The sequence below is a fragment of the Aquarana catesbeiana genome, linkage group LG12, assembly GCF_042186555.1.
Source record: "Aquarana catesbeiana isolate 2022-GZ linkage group LG12, ASM4218655v1, whole genome shotgun sequence".
Taxonomy (NCBI): domain Eukaryota; kingdom Metazoa; phylum Chordata; class Amphibia; order Anura; family Ranidae; genus Aquarana; species Aquarana catesbeiana.
This window is the reverse complement of record NC_133335.1, coordinates 36,076,089-36,101,992: the sequence shown is the minus strand read 5'-3', so window position 1 is coordinate 36,101,992 and position 25,904 is coordinate 36,076,089. Positions and strand designations below refer to the sequence as shown.

Genomic DNA, 25,904 nt, shown 5'->3' with positions numbered 1-25,904 from the left:
TCATGGTTCCATACCCATCTGTATAACTTACTTTTTACTTTTCATACAATGATTTCAATCATCGTCTTTGACATAAACAGGGCTGAGATTAACTAAGTAAGAAACACGTACAGCTAAAAAAAAAGTGTGCCACTGCTGAAAATCCCTTCTGATAATACTAGATGCCCTCAATGACCTGACTTCTCCTAGACAGTTATTTTCAAAAAACAGTCAGCAATAGCAGCCCTTGTATTTGTCCCAGCAGTGGAAATTCAGTTTTAAAGAACGTCCCATGTATGATGTAATGACACCCTATTGATGCAAATGACTGAACTTTAACTCCTCTTGTGGCATTTTCAGTACTCAAATATTTGGTGGTAAATTAAAGGCTCATAAAGATTTCATACTGACCAGACTCATCAGGGTCCTCTACATCTTCAGTGTATATGGGCACTGAGAAGTCTGTGTGTGCTTGTTGTAATTCACATTTTAACAGAGGCAACTCTTGCCACCCATTAGGCATTAGATAACCAGGCTGTAGTTGGGAAAAAAAAATAAGTCACAAAAACCAATCACCTTACACAAGGCTAAAGCAAACAATAAAATGAGGTTGAACTTGTTGACTGTGAATTACTATCTTTTGATTGTAATGCCCCAGTTGGTTAAATAGGAAATTTTTGTGATAGTTAAACGCCTATTCATAAAATGATATTCATCAATTGATTAGCAACAAACGACATTATCAAAACTACAAAGGCAGACCAACCAGTTATCTACCACACCACCATCCCTGCAAGAGAATATTTACTTAGGTATAGTTTTGCAGCAATGACAGTCACTTACTTGTATCAGCTCAGCATTCGTGGTCCATAACATTCCATCCATATGGTGGTCATTGTTGGTGGGCTTTTCTTTCTTGCTTGCAGGTTCCTCCTGGGAACAGCAAGTGCTGAAAATTAAACTGGATTCTATGTGCTGCATGTGATCTTCTCGTCCTATCTGTTTATCTCCCATATCTAAAGCTACCTATAGACATAAGATAATCAGTTTCCAAATCGCCAATGATTCTGACTACCAGTAGCTTCAGATTATGAAAGACACATTTAGGCACTGAAAAATCAAGCATTTTAAATGCTTACTTGCAGTATAATTGTTTTCCATTCATTTTGAAATTCCCTTGCAATGTGCCTTTGAATTTGCTAGGACATATCATATGACAAGTAGATTCTAAAGCATGGCCCCATGGCTCGTTACATATTCTCTCCTCATCCAGGAGTGTCCCATTGCTGGCCAAGCTCTTTTGCCCCTACTATCACCTCTTAAAAAAACTTTTATGTAGCTGATGGTAAAGGAGTGAAAGGGAATACTATAGCGTATCACTTGAGTCACAGCTCTTAGTCTGCTGGGTTGTGGTGCCCAGCAGCATTCTCAGAGCTTTTAGATGTCTATAACAAGGAAGACCTTTACAGGTAAACAACATGCCTAAAATATAATAAATACACATATAAACTTATGAAATTTTTAAAAACTGAATAGTCTAGCAGTAGTGTCTCCTTAAAGCATTTGAGCTACTGTCATTGCATTCTTTAAAAACCCTATTGATAACAGCTCTTGATCTACTACTACTACTAAGTTTTACAGCTTGCCACCATCCAAATCTCTTCTAACATACCACTGGCAGTTGGGTCCACTGCTGCAGCAGCATGACCAACGTATAGTACAAAATAAGTAGCATAAATGGGTTTGTGAAAATGGGCCAGTGCAGACCCTGGTGAAAATGTATGACCCATGATTCTGTCTGATTAGTCCTGATAATGGCCGTCATCCCGAAAAGCCTAAGAGGTAGAATATACAACAAATTAGTTGCTGGTAAACACCTGTCAAAAACTAAATCTCATTAAAACCACTGAAAAAATTAAATCAGGTCCTCACCTAGCAAACAAATCCTGAGGTGGGATGATTTCTTGAAAGTAAGGAAGCTGATACAGATAGACAGCTGTCAGGTGACCAGCACTGAAGATGGCAGCCATGACACAGAGGCTGCTAAAGGTCACTAGGCTAATACTGCGATTACAAGCCCACCATGAACATAAAAACATGAAGATAGAGAAATACAGGGCAGATGTCACAGAAGGTAGAATGATGCCTGAAAAGGATAAAACACAATGATCATGGCATTTACAGAAAAACAGCAAATCAAAAAACAAATACGATGATATAAGGGACATTTTTAAAGCTGAACTCCAGGCAAACAGCTAAATACAGGGATTAAATACATAAACATTTTTTTTGTTAATATTGCATTAGTGAATACAGAGCTGCAATAACTGGAGTCTTTCACATCTGCCTGAAGTTCAGCTTTAGGCTGAGACAGGTGGTCACTGGGTTGCACAAGATTATAAAGATTTAATGAAAGAAATAAAAGCGTACGAGTTGCTCACAAGATCTAGGTTTCATTATTATCCTGCACATCAATGCATAAAATCTAAATGGGGAAACAGAGACTTTTCGTACCCTGGTATCCCAATACAAAATTATTTTGGGTTGAAAGCAGATGGCCAAGATGAGGTACCAGGTCTATCCTTCATTCCCACTCTGTGTGTTATAGAAAATGGCAGAAAAATATCCATCAGGCAAAATTCCAAAACAATTGAATGGTAAAAAGAAAAATACTTCTCCAGAGAACAGGTCCATCACCTAAGGACACTAGCAAAAAAACAAACAAAACTGGAGCCTTATGTAGTGGACAGATTTTGTGTTCAAAATCAAATAGTACACGCCTTCATACACAGCCTGCTCTGAAAGCTAGCTGTGCTGATGCTGGGAATTGTACAAAACAGCCAGGAATTATTAGTTCCAAATAGAAAACTATCCAAGAGTCCAGCTTTAAACAGTGTCCTCTTATTTTGGAAAAACTCTTTGAAAGAAAAATAATGTTCCACAGATATTGAGGACTGTAGCAGGAAATTAAATCTGGGATACACAACATATTGTTTCAGTGGGTTCAATGCAATATGGTATCTAATTATTCAGAATGCAATTTTATCAAGACCACTAAATACATCCTCAAAAGAAGTTTTATACACCCACCAGACAAGCCCAAGAGAATGGTGACCACGACTTTTCCAGCTGTGGTAAAGAGGGCCTCAAATAACAACTTCATTGCAGCAACTAAGGATGTGATCTTCTCAACCAGCTTTGCCCGAGTGTCATTGACATCCTTATCAAGGGTTTCGTCATCTGTTGAGAAATCTGTCTCATTCTCACTCTCTTCTGCCTCACTCTCTGTTTCAGATTCCTGTTGGAAAAAAAAAAAATATGAAAAACATAGACTAATCTCACATATTCTACCAAGGGTGATGGAAGTGTGTCAATACATGAGTATAGCTGGACCATAATGTCAATAATGTCAAGTATGGAAATGTGCCTACAGTTCACAAGATGGAAAACGACTACTTTTCCACACTGACTACAACAGTCTTTGTTGAATTTTAGTGCACCACTAAGGAGGCATGAGCAACATTTTTAAGATGGAATCACTGGTGGCTTTCAGTATCTAACACACGTGACCCCACACAGTAGTCTCTAACTCTAGCGAGACAGCATCTAAAAGGGCAGCGACCCTTCCCATGGCAACTGATAAGCCTTTGCAAACTACTGGGTCTCCATTCCACAGCAGTCTGGCAAGAAACTACAGTCTGTTTTTTGCCATAGCAATAAGAACATGCGTGCACACACACAGAAGATGACCCACAATTCTCTTACGTTCAACTGCTGAGCACTCATAAGCCCTAGTTATTCATTATACACATGTTATTTTACAAAGCCACGGATATATACGGTAATAATTTAGGAGTAGGTTTTATTCCCGAGATGAGTCTATATGGGAAGCTTGTTCTTTTCTGCTTTTACAAGACCTGAGAATTACCATAACAGTTCTACTTTCTGCTGGCTATAAAGTAGGATAATAAGATACTGAGGATGAACTGGAGATGAAGCAACTAAAGACCGCTGCAGTCAGAGTCTGGCAAAGCATCAGAAAGGAGGAAATCCATTCTTTGGTAATGTCCATGGGTTCCAGACTTTAGGCAGTCATTGCCAGTAAAGGATTCTCGATAAAATATTAAAAATTAACATTTTATTTATGATTACATGAATTTGTCCAATTACATTTGAGCCCCTGAAATGGGGGGACTGTGTATAAAAATGGTTGCAGTTCCTAAAATGTATACTTCATATTTATGTTCAACCCCTTAGAATTAAAGCTGAGTCCACCCAAAAGTGGAACTTCCATTTTAAGCACTCCTCACCCCCTTACATGCCACATTTGGCATGTCATTTTTTTTTGGGGGGGAGTGGGTACCTGGTTATGACAGGTACTTCCTGTCCCACTTCCTCCTTCTGTCACTTGGCCGCCTAGGTGACTTCCTCGCCCCTAGGCGCCCCCTCCCATTTTGCAATCTTCTGGGACACGTCACAGGTCCCAGAAGATTGCTTGGCCACTAGGAGAACACTGCGTGACTTGCGCATGCGCTGTGCGTGCCCGGCTGTGAAGTCGCAAGCTATCACAGCTGGGTGCCCACAGTAGTAATGACGGTACTGCTGAGAGGAGGGGGAGAGGAGCGAGGCATCGGGCAGCCACATCGCTGGACGTTGGGACAGGTGAGTGTCTGTTTATTAAAAGTCAGCAGCTACACTTTTTGTAGCTGCTGACTTTTAATAAACTTACAAAACAGTGGAACGCTGCTTTAAAGCTGAAAGTCTGCACTTCAAATTCATCTGGATTGTTTTGTTTTAACCACTTTAGCCCTGGAAGGATTTACCCCCTTAATGACCAGAGCACTTTTTGCGATACGGTACTGCGTCGCTTTAACTGACAATTGCGCGGTCGTGCGACGTTGCACCCAAAGAAAATTGGTGTATTTTTTTCCCATAAATAGAGCATTCTTTTGGTGGTATTTGATCACCTCTGTGGTTTTTATTTTTTGTGCTATAAACAAAGAAAGAGCGCCAATTTTGAAAAAAGCATATTTTTTACTTTTTGCTATAACAAATATCCCAAAAAAATATATAAAAAAAACGAATTTCTTTCTCAGTTTAGGCTGATATGGATTCTTCTACATATTTTTGGTTAAAAAAAAAAAAAAATTGCAATAAGCGTATATTGGTTTGCGCAAAAGTTATAACGTCTACAAAATAGGAGATAGATTTATGGCATTTTTATTATTAGTTTTATTTTTTTTTATTTGCAATGGCGGCGATCTGCGATTTTTATTGTGACTGCGATATTATGGCGGACACATCGGAAACTTTTGACACTATTTTGGGACCATTGTCATTTATACAGCAATCAGTGCTATAAAAATGCACTGATTACTGTGTAAATGACACTGGCAGGGAAGGGGTTACACACTAGGGGGCGATCAAGGGATTAAGTGTGTCCTAGGGAGTGATTCTAACTGTGGGGGGGATTGTCTCACTAGAACATGACAGAGATCACTGCTGCCGATGACAGGGAGCAGTAGATATCTGTCATGTTGCTAGGCAGAACAGAGAAATGCCTTGTTTACTCCTCCCCGTTCTGCCGCTCTGTGACACGATCGTGGGTCCCCGGCGGACATAGAGTCCGCGGGCACGGAGTATGAGATGGGCACGCACGCGCCCACAATGCCGCGATTCAAAGCGGCATTGCCGCGATTTGCCTGTGCCATTGTGCCAACGTACTTCGTCTTGCGCTGGTCGGCAAGGGGTTAATTTTATTCTTGTGGCATACAGAGCCAAAAGGATGAAAATTGTGCCTGTGTCCAAATATGTGGACCTAACTGTATCTAACCAGAAAAGAACAGCACTGCTATGTGTGAGGCTCGGTTCACACCTAATGCTGATGCGGCTCACAGCAGGGGTCCTGTGCCTCCTGGTTCACCGTTTCAGGTCCGAATTCAGCCCGAATTTTGGGCTGAATTCGGACCTGAAACGGACCAAAAGACGCGTCGCACAGGGCTCCTGTGCAAATTCGCACCGCAGCTGCACCGGAGATATGTGAACCGGCTCCATAGAGAGCCATTCATATTCTCCTGCTATTGCGAATTGGATGCGAAATTCTGAATCCAATTCGCAATTGTGTGAAACCGGCCTTAAGTGTAGATACTTATGAATCACTTTGTTTTGCCTTTTTATATCTAAAAGGAATACAAATCATCCCAGCATTAAACTGTTCCTCAATACATGTGGAAAAGTAAAAATGTCATGCCATTTTCCTATGAGAAGTGCTGAAAACTGAGGGGGCAGGGGCAGATCTATAATAGAAATGCAATCATAACTTTACTGAATATATATTTTTATATTATAAAGATTTTCCTTTGAACTTTGTTTGTACATTGATGTTATGCTATTTAAAGTATTTATTGTTATTTAAAGTAATCCTATACTTTGCCCATACAGAGCAAACAGATTACCTTTAATGCTTTAAAGATTGATTACGGAACTTCTTTTACCTCTTCCTCCTCTTCCTCTTCACTGCTGACACAAACATTGAGTTTGGGAGCCCCCGATCGCACCAGCTTCTTACAGGTTCTTCGGATGAAGTAACCTGAGAAAAACATCCCAATGTCTGAGGCAAGAAGGCGAACTATATTCCAAGGGTCAACATTGGTGAGTCTGGAACACAGTAAAAATGAACAAATGTGCTAATTAATTATTATTGTTTTATGAACAGAGTAACCCTACACTGATGATATATTGAAACTGCGGCAAGCTCTTTAGTAACCTGTTCAGGGGTATTAACAATCTGACTGGTTTTAGAGCGTAGGATTCCAATAACTGAGGAGGATTGTTGGGCTTGGGCAATTTTGGCAAGTAGGTGGCAGGTTTTCTCCCTCTCCTCAAAAAATGCCATTTTAGTGAAGAAAAAAAAAAAGTTTACGCTCTGCACAGAACCTTGAGCTGACATCCAAGCCTCCCTTGCAAAGTCAGACGGGTTGGTGATGTAGGCTAATTCAAGATGATGCACCTGGTCTTTCACCCTATTAATGAGATCTGAAGAGGCTTTTTTGACAGCATTAAGATCTGCTATAAAGACCCCTCTAAGATAAGCTTTGAATGTTTCCCGTTTCTGCAATACATCCTGAATCTGATACTGGGCATGGTTAAGGAAAAAGGAATCAATAAGCTGCTCTATACAATTATGAGAGGGAAACAGCTGTAGCCAAAAGACACTGAGCTTCCACGGGGCATGAGGTAGATTTGTCAGAGGTTGGGCTGTCAGTCATACTACTAAGGGAGTATATATATATATATATATATCACAAAATTCTTATTAGGTAGCCATGGGCTTTTGGTGGAACCCACAGTTGATCTTTAAAAACAAGAAAGACAATGCAACACATCTGGTGTTTTTTTTCTCCCAAAGGGGCTTATTTTGGTATAAGGTAACTAAAGGCCACAGTTTTTCAATTATGGAGCGGTCTCAAAGATAGCAGTCAACACCAGATCTAGTAGCCTCAATCTTCTTCATGGTGTTAGAGCTACATGAGCAGTCATATATTTCTATATGTCGCCCCTAATTAGAAATCCTTTGTAGCTCAAAGATAGTAGCAAGGACTCCCTGTCTGTGCCTGTTATAGAAAATCAAATAAACAGATCATATGGTCATACATGCTCCCACCAGATCCACCAGCATAATGCCCATACTACTAAAGGAGAATGATCCAAAATCCCACATGGGAGGTATTGAATCATGGATGCCAAGATGGTCATATGGGGAGGTACCAATATACAGTAAAGGTCTATCCTAGAGAGAGACCTGTGTGTTTTAGAGAAGCAGGAAAATTGCTTATCATGAGAGAATGTGTGTTCCCACACGTCTATCCAACCCACCTCCGACAGGAATCACTCAAGGTCTGTTCCCCTTCCTTCAGAAGGTAATAGAGTATGTGGATATCAATCCATGAGGGGATCTAGGTAGCAATTAAAGTCCCCCAAAATCAATAACGGGACATCAGGTTTATCAACCAGGTACATCAACAATGATTACAACACTTCCCTCGAAAATGGGGGAGGAATGTACACACATGCTAATACAAACATAAAGGTGAAAAGTCTGAAATAAAAAAAAGCAAAGCATCCATGTAAGTCCACCTCCTGAAAAGCCAGTGCTCTGTAAATCAACACACTCACCCCATGTGAGTAGGATTTGTGGGTAGAGTGGTATGCTCTTGTCAACCTAGGAGGACTGCTAAAGGCAGGAGGTAATCATTGTATTCTTCAAGTGGTTATGTACTCCACAAGCATTCCATGTCACTACTAGTGTAGCTGTCATAGCGGGTGTAACAGATGGTAATAAGAACGAGTGTCATCTGATACACTAGGACAGGTCAGAAGGTAATAGCTGGTGATGCAAACTGGAAGAACCCTCTGGTCAGGCAAAAAGCAGTTTGGCACAACTGCGCATCAGGAACTTTAAATAATGTCCTATGTGACTGGACACATGTGGCAGTGATATGTTCTGGAGATCCTGGCGCAACAGGGACACCTCCTCCCTCAGACTTTCATAGTGCTCCTTGAGGCTGACAACTGAGGTCATGCCCTTGTGTACCGCAAGCAAAAGACAACTGGGCAGGGCTGACAACATTTTAGTGCACAAAATCTTGTGTGTTATCAGCGCACAACTGGAAATTAAGAGCTGAGTGCATTTCTGTCATATCAGCAGGCATTTTTCTGCACTTGCAGGGTCTTAGACTACCCCCCCTCCTCTTTAGGGTGCATATATTCTGCCTCAGAAGCAAGTGCAGCTGCAGCCATGATCCTGGCATTGTTTTTTTTTCAGCCGGTGTAAAAGTAATCTCAGCAGCTTTACAGCTGCTGGATCACTTTTATAGTGCTTAAAAGGCAACCGCCCCCCCCCCCCCTTCACCCCGCCGTAGTTCTCAGGCTCTCCCATTCCACTGGGGAGTCCATAACTGCTGAAAGTGGTTTGGTCAGCTGCACACAGAGGAGATGGAAGAACATCCATTCACCGATCTCCCCTGTGACGAATGAAGCTGGAAAAGACAAAGGATTTTGTCACTTCCAGCTTCAATGTTGCGTTTCCCCAACAAGTACAGCCAGGGAAGCAGCCGTACAGATCTCTGTTTGATTGGCCATCTTGGAGGGCAGAGGAGGGATTAGCGGTCTAATAGACCCCTAATATCTTTCCTAAAGTGCGTCTGTCGCTGCTCAAAGCTATTACAAGGGGCTTGTTCGCCCCTTGTGATAGTAATAAAGTTAAATTATTTTTTTTAAAGTGTAAAAAAAAATATATAAAATTAAAATACACGTGCACATATTGTAGGTACAGCACGCATATGTAGACAGCAACTGCACCACACATATGAAGTATCGCTGTGAAGGTTGGAGTGAGAGCAAGATTTCTAGCGTCATAGCTCATGTTTAACTTTTAAAAGATAACCTGTAAAGGCTTTTAAACAATTTTCGGGTACGGCAGTGCGCAGTTGACATGTTTGATACCTATTGATGCAATATCATATTTTATATTCTTCAAAAAATTGGGTAATATATTCTGTGCAAACTAAAAACTCATTTAGTATATACTTTCCTGAAAATTTGTGTTCGATAAATGGCTGCGCAAATAATATGTGACAAACAAAAATTGCAACAGCCACCATCTTATACTACAGGGCCTCTGCTGTTAGAAAACATATCATATTTGGGGGTTATAAGGAATTTTGTAGCAAAAAAATTGCAGATTTTAACAGGTATGTGAAAAACGGCACAACTGCCCCAGACGGCAAGGGGTTAAAAAGGGATAAAATACAGGTAAACTCGCATGTATAACAAAGACGTACGACATATGTTTTTTTCCCCCTGACATATACTTTAAGCTTAAAATCTGTATTGCTTCTCTGGGAGACCAGAAGTGACCAGGGAAATTGAGCCTCAGCTAGAAAACCTCTTTAATATGACATACACATGCATACACAGTGAAATATCTGCTAGAAATATCAGTATAGGTGCATTTGTGTAATGAAGATAGGAAGTGAAAGATAGGTGCTCTCATTGCATGCAATGTTGAGAAAAACGGTTAATACACTATGGGGTTTATTTACTAAAGGCAAATCCACTTTGCACTACAAGCGCACTTGGAAGTGCAGTTGCTGTAGATCTGGGGGGGAAGATCTGAGATGAGGGGAAGCTCTGCTGATTTTATCATTCAATCGTTTACAAGCAAAAATGCTGTTTTTTTTTTTTTTATTTTCCTTGCATGTCCCCCTCAGATTTACAGAGACTGCACTTCTAAGTGCGCTTGTAGTGCAAAGTGGATTTGTCTTTAGTAAATCAACCCCTATGTCTTAATATATATCAATCTCACCTTATAATTCCAAAGTGTTCCAGGATCTCCTCCCAGAGGTAATCTGGAAAGAACAGATCATTATTAAGAGCTCTTGTAAAGATATTTGACCATACAGACTTTGAGTAAAAAGCATTTTTTCAATGTCCGTAAAGATTTTCATCATAGCAATGTTATGCTCCATTAGGGCATTTAAAAAAAAAAAAAGAAAAAACAACAACCACAAAAAGCTCAGATGCATAAAAAACACATCCCTTGGTATGGATTGTGGCTTTCACAATATTTGCAAATGCATGCAAATGAAATCTTTTATGAAAATGTGAAATCTGGGTTTTTGATGGGTTCCCATTGCTGGCTAGCAGGGCTGGATGCTGATGCATTGTGCATATTTGCCCATAATACCATATGTATTCAATAAGGCAGAATAAAGAGCAAGGATGCTGAAACCCTTGTGCCGCGTACACACAATGGGAAATTCGGCCAGCAAAAGACCGATGAGAACTTTTGGTCGGAAAATGCGACCGTGTGTATGCTCCATCAGACTTTTGCTGGCAGAATTCCAGCCAGCAAAAGATTGAGTGCAGGTTCTCAATTTTTTTTCGGTCGGAAAATGTTCCTATCCAAAAATACCAACGTCTGTACAAATTCCTACGCATGCTCGGAAACAATTTGACGCATGCTCGGAAGCATTGAACTTCATTTTCTCGGCTCGGCTCGTGTTGTACGTCACCGCGTTCTTGACGGTCAAAAGTTCAGAGAACTTTTGTGTGACTGCGTGTATGCAAGGCAAGCTCGAGCGGAATTCCGTCAGAAAAACCATCCCTGTTTTTTCGGACGGAAAATCCGCTCGTGTGTACGCGGCATTAGCTATCTGCCAGATTTAAGTTCACAACTATCGGATCAGTAAAAATGAGTTCAAAAAAGGTGTAGAAATTGCGCCAACTCTCTAAAGGAATGAAGCAGCCAACACAGCAATTTGACCGTTGCAAGTAGAAATAGAAATAAAAAGTGTGGCGCTAGTGAATAGAGAGACACAGATTACTGGTCAGGTAATAGTGATCTCTATAGAGGAGTCATAACGTTTGGAGTGTGAATTTGTGAAACAAAAGGTAATAGTTTTTAAAAAACATCCCAAAAAAATATATAAAGTATAAAGTAATGGTGAAAACTAAGATGTGTAGGGGAGTGGGATACTCAGTAACAACCTGTAGGGTGGTTAAGAGACAATCATGCATACACAACCATATTTCAAAGAGACATTACAGAGAGATAGTGATGCAAAGTATCTTAATGTACTAAGTATGCAGCTCCACAAAAATACTGTTCTTTAGGGTAGGAACCAGAAGAAGGGACATCAAAATCCCTAAAAAGGGGTACACATGTAAGAATGATCAAAGTTTGTTGGTGGACAGATAGAATACTTCTAATTTAGTCCCACAGACATCTGGGCGCAAGCCGTCTTCCCATAAGATGATTACAGGCTATTTAGGAAGGGTCCTTAGGTACAGGCAGATTCTTGACTCATGTGGGTGGTCTCAACACCGAGAAAGAAAGACAAAAGGATGCCCTTACCAGATAAGGTGGACTCACAGGCCGTTGGCGGTGAGTCAAACGAGCTTGTACCGTCAAGCGGTATGGGGTGAAGATCTGTAAGAAGACTTGTGCGGAATCTTATCAGACGTCCTCAGATGGTGTGCCAAATTAGGATCAGGGGCCCCCAGGATTCGGTTGCGGTCGCCGAATGACCGTTTCCTCAAAAGCCCGTCATGTGAACCAATAGGCAAAGAAAAGAAAAAAGCTTCCACATAGTGTAAATCCTTATTTGGTAAAAAGCGTAGCAGCACTTTATTAGGAAGTACACTCCAAAAAAATTTTACAAATGAGGGCAGTAAAAACTCGGCTCAGAGTAAAAATTGACATCAAAAAGCATTAAAAATGGTATAAAAATAGCGCAGTGGGTAGTGGTGGGGTGTAATCATAAAAACCCGACGCGTTTCGCCTCCAAAGGCTTCTGCTGGGGTATGATTCATGATACCCTAAAGAACAGTATTTTTGTGGAGCTGCATACTTACTACATTAAGATACTTTGCATCACTATCTCTCTGTAATGTCTCTTTGAAATATGGTTGTGTATGCATGATTGTCTCTTAACCACCCTACAGGTTGTTACTGAGTATCCCACTCCCCTACACATCTTAGTTTTCACCATTACTTTATACTTTATATATTTTTTTGGGATGTTTTTTAAAAACTATTACCTTTTGTTTCACAAATTCACACTCCAAACGTTATGACTCCTCTATAGAGATCACTATTACCTGACCAGTAATCTGTGTCTCACTATTCACTAGCGCCACACTTTTTATTTCTAGTAAAAATGAGTTGCCATGTGTTTTTGCTCTCTGGGCTTTAAGTTATCAAGCAAGGAGCAATGTGAGGGTGCACTACCTCATAACAACTAATCAAAATGTTTCTGCTAATAGCTGAAGTCTAATAGGTTGGTAAAAGTTACTGCACATTACATATAATGTCTACAACAGTTCACTCTCATCATCACTAGATGCACTTGCTCCCCTAACCACACGCAGAATTAGGCCCCGACCGTTACAACCCTGGCAAACTGACAACACTAGAAATCTCAAGAGACATTGCCGTGCTCTTGAACGACTGTGGCGTAAAACCAAATGCCTGCAAGATTTCACCCTATATAAATCTGCCCTTCTAAAATACAATTCATGCCTCCATGCTGCCAAACAAGCCTACTTTGTCTCTCTTATTAATTCCTTGTCATCCAGTCCCCGTCGGCTCTTCTCAACCTTTAACTCTATGCTTCGTCCACCACCCCCTCTACCCACTAACTCACTCACTGCCCAAGAGATTGCCAATCACTTCAAAGACAAGATCAATGCAATTCGTGAGGACATCTCCACTGTGCGTACATCTTCCCCACCCATCATACCTTGCCCAGCAGCACATTCAACCCTCTCCTCTTTTGAATTGGCTACTACGGAAGAGGTTACAAAAATTTTCTCGAATGCCCACCTAACCAATTGTCCCTTGGATCCTGTTCCCTCACAACTACTACGGTCACCCTCTTCTTCTATCCTATGCTCCCTCACCCACATCTTCAATCTCTCCCTTTCTAGTGGCATTTTCCCCTCCCCTCTAAAACATGCACAGATCACTCCCATTCTTAAAAAGCCCTCACTGGACCCTACCGACCTGAACAACTTAAGACCCATCTCATTACTCCCATTCACCTCTAAACTTCTAGAACGCTTAGTCTACAACCGTCTTAGCTCCTACCTCAATGAAAATAACCTTCTTGACCCCTTACAGTCTGGCTTTCGCTCGCAGCACTCCACGGAAACTACCTTACTAAAACTCACTAACGATTTACTAACTGCTAAAACCAACAGCCAGTACTCCATACTCCTACTACTTGACCTCTCTGCGGCCTTTGATACTGTTGACCACCCGCTCCTTCTCAATAAACTACATTCCCTTGGCCTCCGAGATTCTGCTCTATCCTGGTTCTCTGGCTATTTATCACAGCGCTCCTTCAGTGTCACCTACAACTCTGTCTCCTCCTCTCCATTGCCCCTTTCTGTGGGGGTCCCCCAAGGCTCGGTTCTTGGACCCCTTCTCTTCTCTATCTACACCACCTCCCTTGGTCACCTAATAACTGCCCACGGCTTCCAATACCACTTATACGCTGATGACACCCAAATCTATCTGTCTACTCCTCACCTCACTCCTTCAGTCTCCTCTCGCATTACTAACTTACTAACTGACATATCAGCATGGATGTCGCACCACTTCCTTAAACTAAATCTCTCTAAAACTGAGCTATTAATATTCCCCCCCGCCCGTGCCCCCCTCCATGACTTTTCCATCAAAATCAACAATGCAACCATCAGTCCCTCCCCTCACGCCAGGGTACTAGGTGTAATCCTAGACTCCGACTTGTCATTTCAGCCTCAAATCCAATCATTGTCAAAAGTTTGTAGAATTCACCTCCGTAACATCTCTAAAATTCGCCCTTTTTTAACAAATGAAACCACCAAGCTCCTCATTCACTCCCTTGTTATCTCTCGCCTTGACTATTGCAACTCCCTTCTCATTGGCCTACCGCTCCATAGGCTATCCCCTCTTCAGTCTATCATGAATGCTGCTGCCAGACTTATCCACCTTACCAACCGCTCAGTGTCTGCCAACCCTCTACTTCAATCCCTACACTGGCTCCCAATCACCCAGCGAATTAAATTCAAAATTCTAACCACAACATACAAAGCCATTCACAACTCTGCTCCAAGCTACATCACTAATCTTGTCTCCAAATATCACCCAAATCGTCCTCTCCGCTCTTCTCAAGACCTCCTGCTTTCAAGCTCTCTCATCTCCTCCTCCCATGCTCGTCTCCAGGATTTCTCCAGAGCCTCTCCCATCCTCTGGAACTCGCTACCTCCATCTATCCGGCTATCCCCTACTCTTGCTACCTTCAGGCAATCCCTGAAAACTCATCTCTTCAGGAAAGCCTATCACGTCTCCAACTAATCTCCTACCACTTCCACCAGCTCATTCCCCACAGTTACAACCTTTTGTACCACCTGCCCCACCCTATTAGATTGTAAGCTCTTCTGAGCAGGGCCCTCTTAATCCTATTGTATTGTATTGTATTATATTATAACTGTATTGTCTCCCTTTTATATTGTAAAGCGCTGCGTAAACTGTTGGCGCTATATAAATCCTGTATAATGATAATAATAATAATAACATTTTTAAAAGTGAATAATAAATCCAATGTACACACTAAATGTGCACAAGTTAAAAGGTAGACTTATGGTTTTGCTGACCTTTTAAAGTGCTGGGTTCCTGGCTGTCATGCTAATCCACTGGTATCAATACCGTCTTACTTTTCGAGACAGTGATCTGGGACAAACAGAGATCAGACTTCACTTGCAGCATGATTGTTCTGGGTCACCGACTTGGAAACTATTGAAGCCATCAAATCACTGTGGCACCCAGGCAACAAGCATCTGCAGAAGGTCAGCAACACCACCCTTCATATTTCTTCCATTACATTCCCTGCCATCCTTTGTAATATTTAGCTGTTGACAGCTCGCTTCTGATGTCCAGGCTAAGCAGATATAGTCAGTGGTTTGGCCCTACACAGCTCTTGCCCTTTGACAGAACATACCCCACACAAAGTGACTGTTCTTGGATGCAAGCTCCAAAAGAATGCATAATGGTGTCACATGAAAGGTCTACAGAGCTCTACAATTTCACATCATTATGTGCTCTCAAGAGCTAGGGAACAATGAGGTTGATTTAACCACTTCAGCTCGGGAAATATTTACCCCCCTACATGACCAGGCAATTTTTTGCGATACGGCACTGCGTTATTTTAACTGACAATTGCGTAATCATGCGACGGTGTACCCAAATAAAATTGATGTCCTTTTTCCCCCACAAATAGAGCTTTCTTTTGGTGATATTTGATCACCTCTGCAGTTTTTATTTTTTGCGCTATAAACAAAAAAACACTGAGAATTTTCTGCTATAAAACATATTCAATAAAAAAAAATGTTAAAAAAAAAGGGAATTTCTTTATAAATTTAGGCCAATAAGTATTCTGCTACATATTTTTGGTAAAAAAAAAATCCCAACAAAGGTTAGTGCAAAAGTTATAGTGCCTACAAACTATTTTTTTTACTAGTAATGGCAGTGATCAGCGACTTATTGTGGGACTGCGATATTGTAGCAGACAGTCAGGGCACTAAGTGACACTTTTTTGGGGATCAGTGACACTAATACAGGGATCATTGATAAAAAATATGCACTGTCACTGTACTAATGACACTGGCTGGGAAGGGGTTAAAGTGGTTGTATACCCCCGATTGTGAGTTTTAGTGAGTTCTAAAATAAGGCTTACCTATAGGTAGTGGAAATATCTCCTAAACGTGCGTAATTTATGAGATATTTACCTTGCAGTGCGCTGATGTCATCGGCGCATGCGCTGTGAAGAAATGTACCTCAGTTTCTTCCCGAGAGTGTGCTGTGACTGGCGACTCCGGCGGGCATGTCCGGGAGTTATGTCACGCGGCTCCAAACAGTCACACAGCCAGAGTTCGTGGCCCCGGAAGAGGGGCGAAGATAGATGCTTCCTGCAGCAGGGACAGCGCGGGCTTCGTTTGCAGGTAAGTGCCACATAATGGGCTAGTATGCGATGCATACTAGCCCATTATGCTTTTACTTTGCAGGGTTTGCTGGAAACAAAAGAGGAAGTAAAACCCATCAGGGTTTACTTCCTCTTTAACATCAATGGACGATCAAAATGTGTAACTAGTTGGTGTTTTACAAAACTGTGGGAGGTGCTTGTAACAGGGGATGGTATAGTTCCGTGTCCCTGCTTTGCAGAAACAAAGAACCTCAACCCATGCCTTCCCCGCTGACCAAGCGGCAATCTACCTTGTTTATATAGGCAGACTGCTGTTCTGTCTGTGTAACGAACAATCTGCGTGTGCTGGCGGACGTCAAGTGCCTGCGCGCCCCCAACCCGGAAGTGTAGGAGAGCTGCCATGCCGCTGTATACATTCAAACTATTACTGTATATATACAGTATATGGTCGGCAAGTGGTTAAAGGCAAATAGACTGTGCACTTTGCAGGTGCAGTTGCACTAATTTTTCCAAGAACTTAGTGAATGTGGTGAAACTCAGCCGATTTCCATCATCCAATCATATGCAAGCAAAAATGTTTTTCTTTTGGTTTTTGGTTTTCCTTGCACCTGATTGGGTATTCTTTACAAAGTGAAGCTTCACCACATTCACTAAGCTCTGGGGTAAATGAGAGCAACTGCACTTTCAAAATGCACATTCTGTTTGCCTTTAGTAAATCAACCCCAGTGTGTGAGACTTAAGGCAATCTCTGACCCTTACACACATGTACACCTGTAGTTTTGGGATCGCAGGCAGAATTGTTGCGATTCTGCCTGTGATTACAAATCACACTGTAGCAGTGGCAAAACACACCACATGTGTTTGGGTGGCATTCATTTTTAGCCATTAAAAATGTTTGCATTTGAGGTGCTATACCTCAAACGCACTACCGTTTTGCAGCGATAAATTGCGCAACAATCGTGACAAATCGCATCGCGAGAAGCTTGCCGCCCAAAAGAAGCTCCTGCTCCTTTTTGGGTAACAAGTTTCAGGCCATGCAGTTTTCTGCAATTGATCACGCAACAATCACAGCGAAACGACACCATGTTCGAGGTGCCATTAAAAACGAATAGCACTTAAACATGCACGGTGCGTTTTTTCACTATTGCAGTGCAATTAGGAATCATGGGCAGAATCGTGATTCTGCTTGCGATCCCAAATCGCCAGATGTGAAGGGGGCCTTAAGCATCAAGCTCAGAAAAGTAAACACATCTGGAAGTCTGGAAACAGGAGAAAAATAAATATTTTATTATTGGGTAACCATGCACAAATATAATAGCTTAAGACTGAATGTTCAAATTCTTGTCTGTCCCCAATCACAAGTGGTTCTCTTATACATATTCACAATACAACCCCCGCTTTCCCCTCTTTCCGGGTCTGTTACCTTTGGGAGGCACATAGTTGAATGCAATTTGGAAAGAGGACTGTATAAGGAGAAGAAAGAAGCTGGTATAGTATATAGCCTTTAAAAATCGTCCGGTGTGCCCTAAAGAACAAACAAAATAGTCATATACAATATTATCACACCGAACATTCAGCATTAATGGCCACACATTTCACAGTTTTGAAGTTTTTCATCAACTTTCAATCAAAGCAACAACTCACGCTTTTCAATTTTTCCCACATTTAAGTGACCTTGTGCAACTCCCTAATGGACAATGAGGCTGTTAATCACCATTTACAACAATAGGGAGTGAAACTGGACTTGGCTTTCATTGAGAAAGTTAAAATTTTCACACCCAAATCACCCAGGTAAAGCCTGCTACACACAATGAGAATATCAGACGAATGATCGTCTGGTTTTTTTTGCATGCTAGTTTCCATATCGAAAAATAAGAGATTACTAAAGTTACGAAAATTATCGTACAACAGAATAAAAATGTGGAAGTGATGTCATGTGTTGTAGTGTATTTGTATTGTATTTTTGGACGAAAACTGTACTGAATAAAACTAAAAATGTCCTGTTTGTGCCTTCGGATAATTTCGGACGAAAGCTTTGTACTAACAATCAGATTATCATAAAATCGATTTAGAGGTGCCTGATTTGAACTGAGAATTAAATTTTTAAGCAGAGTAAAGGTTCTCCTCAAAGTATATGCATAAATCAGGAAAAGCTAAAAACGATGTCAAACAGATAAGCAAACAGAATATTGGCATTAAAAAAGGGGATCAACTCCAAAGATAAAACGATAATTCTCCCACTCTGCAAGGCTCTGGTCCGGCCGCACCTGGAGTATGCTGTCCAGTTCTGGGTACCAGTCCTCAGGAAGGATGTACTGGAAATGGAGCGAGTACAAAGAAGGGCAACAAAGCTAATAAAGGGTCTGGAGGATATTAGTTATGAAGAAAGGTTGTGAGCACTGAACTTATTCTCTCTGGAGAAGAGAAACTTGAGAGGGGATATGATTTCAATATACAAATACCATAATGGTGACCCCACAATAGGGATAAAAGTTTTTCGCAGAAGGGAGTTTAACAAGACACGTGGCCACTCATTAAAATTAGAAGAAAAGAGGTTTAACCTTAAACTACGTAGAGGGTTCTTTACTGTAAGAGCGGCAAGAATGTGGAATTCCCTTCCACAGGCGGTGGTCTCAGCGGGGAGCATCAATAGTTTCAAAAAACTATTAGATAAGCACCTGAATGACCACAACATACAGGGATATACAATGTAATACTGAAATATAATCACACACATAGGTTGGACTTGATGGACTTGTGTCTTTTTTCAACCTCACCTACTATGTAACTATTTCAGCTTATTTTTTGCTGTCTGTTTCCCGTTGGAGAGATTTACTATCTCTCCCTGTCCTGGTGACGCAATGGAATGTAATGCCGCGTACACACGACCGGACTTTGCGGCATACTTGGTTCGGCGGACTGGAGTCCGTCGGACAATTCGATTGTGTGTGGGCTCCAGAGGACTTTTTTCCTCGAAAGTTGGACGGACCTAGAAATGAAACATGTTTCAAATCTTTTCGACGGACTCGAGTCCGGTTGAAAAGTCCGCTTGTCTGTATGCTAGTCCGACGGACAAAAACCGACGCTAGGGCAGCTATTGGCTACTGGCTACCAACTTCCTTGTTTTAGTCCGGTCGTACGTCATCACGTACGAATCCGTCAGACTTTGGTTGATCGTGTGTAGGCAAGTCCGTTCATTCGGAAAGTCCGTCGTAAAGTCCGTCAAAAAGTCCGCAGGACAAAGTCTGCCATAAAGTCCGCTTGTGTGTACGCGGCATTAGAGACAACAAAGGGATGAAAGTCCCTGTCTTATGGCCCGTACACACAATCAGAAAATCTTACACTTTCAAAGCGACCGTACGATAATCTAATCATTAGTACACAGCTTTTTTAGAGCTGATCACGACAATTCATGCAAAATTATTAGGGACAATAATTATTGGGATTATTGGGACAAGCATGAAAAATTTTCTCGTATGATACCAGATTGTATGATTTTCACGTAATCAGTACAGTTTTTCCCCGAAAATACAATACATCCCATCACTTTAAGATTTTTATTCTGGCGTACGAGAATTTTCATAACTTTAGTAAACTCTCCATTTTCGATATGAGACTAGCATGCAAAAAAAAACAAAAAAACCTGACGATCATTCATACGATAATCTCATTGTGTGTACCAGACATTAGACAGCTGTCTTTAAAGCAGCTGTCTCCACTGAATGATTAAGCCTCACTTCTTGTTCTTGTAACAACTGTGAAATTTTGGATTGCCCATTACTTTCTGTCTAGGTGACAATGGTTACAATGGCAAATACAGAGGGTAAAACCATCTAGCTAGAATTACAAACAGCCATAAGCAATTGACAGGGATTATTCCTTCCCTACTCCATGCAAAAACCTAAAAACAAAAAAAAAAAAAAAAAAAGGTTTTGCTATACAAAACACTTATAACAAGAACTCTGTACTAACTAGATATAATGCACATTATTTTGTATAAAATGTACTATAAAAGCTCTGCTTCAACCTTTTTCCAAGCTTCCCGCCACCATGGACACCCCCCCCCCCCTAAAAAAACAAAAGTTAAATACTTTAACTAATTTATTCAGACTGCAGGTTTACTGAAAGCTAAAAATGCTGATTACATTCACCTTGATATAATACAATAACTGAAGTATGGCCCAGTTAGCGGTAACGATTTTTAAAAGTTCTACGACCCATTAGCGTCAGTTAAATTCTACAACAGCTTTAATGTGTTTTCTTGAAAAATAGACAATAAACCACTTTTAAATTATACAGAAGCTGATTTCTACATTATCCACCAGTAGAGATCCATTCCACCTTTTCTGACATAAATTTTCAATTCTATTTAAATTCTTCAAAACTGTAAAACAAAATAATATGCATGCAGTCATTACAGTATGTGACGTGAAATACAGTACTGTATGTGTATGAAGACTGCAAAGCTGCAATACAGGGAGGTGGAAAAACCTTACAGGCACTTTTGGTGCAATGGAGTAATACAGACAATACATTCCATTAGGATATAATGGAGCAATACAGAGGATGTCAGAGCTTGCGATCAACTATGTAATAATGGAACGATATAGAAGGTGGAGGAGCTATCAGGGTATAAAGGACTGACAGAAAGTGGAAGAGCATACAAGCTATTGGGCTCCATTCACACCTCAGTGATCTGACGCACGTTTTTCAGAGGAGAGCATTCAAAACCAGCTATCCATGGTATTCTATGAGAGCCATTCCACATATAAGTGATGTGCTTTTACTTGTCATGCCAAAGTAGTACATGAGCTTCTTTGCAGAAGGAAAGCATGTTTTTGGCCCTATATATTTTATTAAGAGCACATGAAAATGCCTGAAAACATTAGCAATACATGTTTTTCTAGCACTTTTCTGCCTTGCAACAAACTCCTGCTCCTTTAAATAGCCCCAAACAAAAATATGCATGCCTGAAAATGCATAAAAAAAGGATTAATATTGCTAAAAACTAAACAAAAGTAGCCAACCTTCAGGTGTGAACCAAGCTTTAAGCCATAATGGAGTGACGCAAAGTGGAAATAATTGACAATCTATAAGGGTATAATGTGACAATACAGGTGGACAAGCTTATAGTTACAGTTAAAGTACAAAAGGTAAAACACATAAAATACAAGAGCTTACAGTCTATTGGGCTATAAAAGAATAATGAAAGGTGGAAAAGCCTATTATCTATTATACCATAAAGAAGAAAAACAAAAACGGTAGAGAAATATTTACCAGTCTGCGAGTTAGCACTACATAAGACAGAGGAGCATGCAATTTACTAGGATATAAAGAACCATACAGTAGGTGGAGAGCCTTATACTCTATTACTGTATGAGAAAACAGCAATACAAGAACTGTAATAGCCTGTTGTCCTATAAACTAGGGAATGAGAAGGTGGAAGAGCTTGAAATCTATCAGGTAAGAAGGGAGTGCCAGAAGAAAAATGAGGCTTTGATCCATTCATATAAAACACAAATAAAACATCTGCTGACAACTGTACTGGATAATATTAACACAATATTTAAATAAAAGTAAGCTATTGAAGAACAAACATTAAGCCAACTCTACTAGTAAACCAGTTTACAGACACCTGCCTTTCATTGTGGTGTACGATGGCTTTGACAAAAGAGGGACGAGCATCAGGTAGATAAAATAGATGACCGAAAATCCATTGAAACGGATACATATTGCTGCAAGACATGAACCAGAAGAGCAGACGTGAACAGGGTTAATCTGTGGCTACTGAAATCATTCCTGGCAATAACAAAGCGTTCCAGGTTTTTGGTTACAGCTGCAATGTATATGCACCGGGGAAACTGCTGAAAGGCATGGAAAGTTTATACATCTCAATATAGGTACTGATACAATTCACATGGGTACTGTCTGATAGACTAAAGAATTTGACAGTGGTAAAAAAAAAAAAAAAAAAAAAAAAAAAAAACATTTCAAAGAGACATTAGTTGGAAAATTGCACTTTGAAAAAAAAGTGAACAGTCCAAAATGCATCCAATAACTGCGGGTTCTGACGGGGTCACAGTGCAGATTTAGCAGCTTTGGTGCATATGGTCATCCCACTCTCTGCACATCCTCCCAGCACCAAAAGCAGTAGAAGAGACCCAGTTAGGTTTTTTGGGGGGTCAAAGCACTGTAGCAAGCCAATTTCCAACCCTCAGACATTTAGCTATGCTGCTTAAACAGACAAGTGCTGCACCCCGAGTTTCTAGTGCCCAGCAGGAAAAAGGGGAGTGTAATGTAGTGTCCTGCTTTGCTCACAGCGCCCACAACTTAGGAAAGGGGAGTGAAGCAACCCTGACCAATTACACTTCTTCCAAAAACAAAAAAATTCCACTGAAGGTGTAAACTATCTATATTCTAAGTAAGTATGCTATAATTGGTGTTATGGTACCCACACATATTAGATGATCCTCTCTCTCATCTGTGAGTTTATGAAGGCTATTATTAATAGAAACTCTTCAGACAGTCGTGGACGCCAAGGAAGGGAGAAAAAAAGTCTTTATGCCAGAGTAGAATTCCCCAGTGATTACTATTGCTTCCATTATGAGAAGGACTGTGCCATGGCTGTCTGTGTTGGCATGCTGGTCTAATAGAAGCATGACTGTTTATAACCAAATTTAATGCGTTTACATCTGGCCGCCAGTCTATGAACAATTTTGTTAATTCTTTACAAAATAAAATGTAGATATTACAATAAAGAAAGACATAAAAAAGAAAAAATATGAGAAAAACCTAGGAGCTTGGGTAATCAATACATACCCGTACTGGAAAGGTCCTGTGTACAATTTCCACCAGGGATGTTCTCCCTATGTTTCTATGCGGTTGCTTTACTAAAACTGGAGAGTGCAAAATCTGGTGCAGCTCTGTATAGAAACCAATCAGCTTCCAGGTTTATTTTGTCAAAGCCTAATGGAACGAGCTGGAGTTAGAAGCAGATTGGCTACCATGTACGGCTGCACCAGATTTTGCACTCTCCAGTTTTAGTAAATCAACCCCAGTGGCTTTTTTTCTGGTTTTCTTCTTCTAGCGGAAGGTTATTTGGTTTCTGAGTTAACTCGCCCTAGAGTTTAGGACTGTGGCAGGTATGATGGATAATAAGCTCCACAGTGGAAGAGACTGGTGCGGGTGGTGGAAAACTCTCTTTGAAGAGCAGCATAATACATTGCAACAATTTAAGTTCAAGATAATAAATTAATGACAGAAGACAGATATTAGAAAAATAGATCGGAGAACAGATATAAGGCATATTTTGTTACATACCCGCCAGTAGGCAGACTGGGAGCAGGAATCGAAAGACAAGACCACAGAGCAGCTCATTTGCCATTCTTCGGCCGTTGGGTAGTCGGGTCACATTAGGACACACATCTTGAATACCTAAAAGGGTCACATCTTCTAGTCAACCTTTGTGCCCAGGAGTGACTGGAAAAAGGTTACAGGATTTCCATTAGGCAGGAATTTAAAGAGACTCACCTTGATATCCTTACTGGTCAGATGAGAGCCAGGAGTGAGAGGTCCTCAGAAGAGTGAGGGGAGGTGCCTGCAAGCTGAGGGAAGGAATCTATTGATCTTTATGCCCTCATCTTCCTCTCCTCTCTGGACAATTCATACTGCCGCACCTAACCTCCCATCTCTGTTACAGACACACAGTGTACTCACACAGGCTGGCTTATCACACAGTCAAGATGTAATCATCTTTTTTGCTTTATAAAATTTCACTGAAATATTTAAAATGTAAATTCTAGACCTTCAGCACTTTAGTCCTATGTGCTCCCTGAAGTGACACCTTTGTAAATAAAAAAAAGACCTGCTTTAAAATGAACCTGTGCTTTTCTATTCAGGGATAAACAACAGGTTCTCCTCACCAGTAGCATATACACTGATCAGCCATAACATAATGACCACCATAATGGTAAAGTGAATAACATTGGTCATCTCATTACAATGGCGTCTGAAAGTGGGTGGGATATACTAGGCAGCAAGTTAAACCCTTTGCGCCTAAAGGTAAAACAAATCCGAATGCCTAAGCACAATTTTGACTATGTGTTAACTATGCGTTAGTAAAACCGTACATATCATCATACTTTGTGCATCCAGGTGAATTATACCTTGGTTTTTTTTTTTTTTCAGGACAAAAATTGGGCTTTATTTGGTGTTAGATGATAATGGATATCTATTGATTTTTTTTTTATTATCAAAAAGGAAAACTGGTCCAAAATAGTAAAAAAAAACAAATGTTTTTTTAAATGTAGCTGTATATTTCTTGCTACTACCATAACCTACCAGCAAAGAAGAACCCAAAATCAATTCTCCTGTTCCTGGTGATCGCAGCTATACCACATATGTGTATGTTAGTTGTTGTTTGTACACGTAGTACAGCCAAACAAACAAACAATCGTGCCCATTTTGCTTTTTTTTTTTTTTTTTTTTTTTTAATCCTACCTGAAAACACACTGACACGAATTGACACAAATCGATGGATACTTAAAGAAAGAAATAAATAAATAAATTACTGACCCTGCCTGACATTGACCCAAACACTTACCCTGGCACTGACCTAGGCATTTTTTTTCATCTCTCTCCTCCATTCACAGAGAAAAAAAAACAGGGGTGTGCTTTACAGTGACTGATCACTGTGATGGCCAGTCAGAGGCCATCACAGCGATCAGGTGACCTGGAATTGGGAGTTCCGGGTCCTGATCGTTAGTACGGGGCCCTCCTTAAGACCCTGGTCTCTGTGCTTGATGGCGCGCTTCCAGCACAAATGGAGATATGCAAATGTACAGCCCCACAGAAAAAAAAACCAGTCCAGTGGGGCCACATATTTGCGTACGGTCAGCATAAGGCCCCTTTCACACTGGGGCGGTGGGGCGTCGGCGGTAAAACGGCGCTATTTTTAGCGCCACTTTACCGTTGTTTTTGCGACGGTATTCGTCCGCTAGCGGTGCGGCCGAAATAGGGTTAAAACCGCTCGCATAGCGCCGTTACAGTGGCAGTATAGCCGCGCTGCCCCATTGATTTCACCGCTCCAAAGATGCTGTTTGCAGCAATGCTTCAGTGTGAAAGCCCTCGGGCTTTCACACTGGAGAAACAGCAGCGGCAGGTTTAGGTCAGTTTGCAGGCACAATTTTTAGCGCAATAACGCCTGCAAACCGCCCCAGTGTGAAAGGGGCCTAAAGGGTTTAACGTGTTGTCACTGAAGTTGAGGTGTTGAAAGCAGAAAAAAATGGGCAAGTGTAAAGATTTGTGTGATTTTTCTTTTAAAATATATTTAAGTTTTATTAAAATGTTTGCAAGATTGGCGTATGGTCGGGCAAAACCTCTTTCCTGACAGACTCCATG

General features: G+C 40.9%; 1 protein-coding gene across 1 annotated transcript in view; it reads right to left on the bottom strand.

The window, feature by feature from the left end:
• LOC141113330 (piezo-type mechanosensitive ion channel component 2-like) overlaps nucleotides 1-23,889 on the bottom strand; it is a 111,327-nt gene extending 87,438 nt beyond the window's left edge. Inside the window, exons 1-9 of the mRNA XM_073606391.1 lie at nucleotides 23,826-23,889; nucleotides 17,929-18,030; nucleotides 10,346-10,388; nucleotides 6,465-6,636; nucleotides 3,070-3,262; nucleotides 1,912-2,125; nucleotides 1,652-1,814; nucleotides 823-1,005; nucleotides 391-514 (exon numbers count right to left, since the gene is read on the bottom strand). Of these exons, the coding sequence (XP_073462492.1) occupies nucleotides 391-514; nucleotides 823-1,005; nucleotides 1,652-1,814; nucleotides 1,912-2,125; nucleotides 3,070-3,262; nucleotides 6,465-6,636; nucleotides 10,346-10,388; nucleotides 17,929-18,030; nucleotides 23,826-23,889 (1,258 nt within the window). The remainder of the gene's footprint in view (nucleotides 1-390; nucleotides 515-822; nucleotides 1,006-1,651; nucleotides 1,815-1,911; nucleotides 2,126-3,069; nucleotides 3,263-6,464; nucleotides 6,637-10,345; nucleotides 10,389-17,928; nucleotides 18,031-23,825) is intronic.
• Between the last annotated feature and the right edge of the window lie 2,015 nt (nucleotides 23,890-25,904).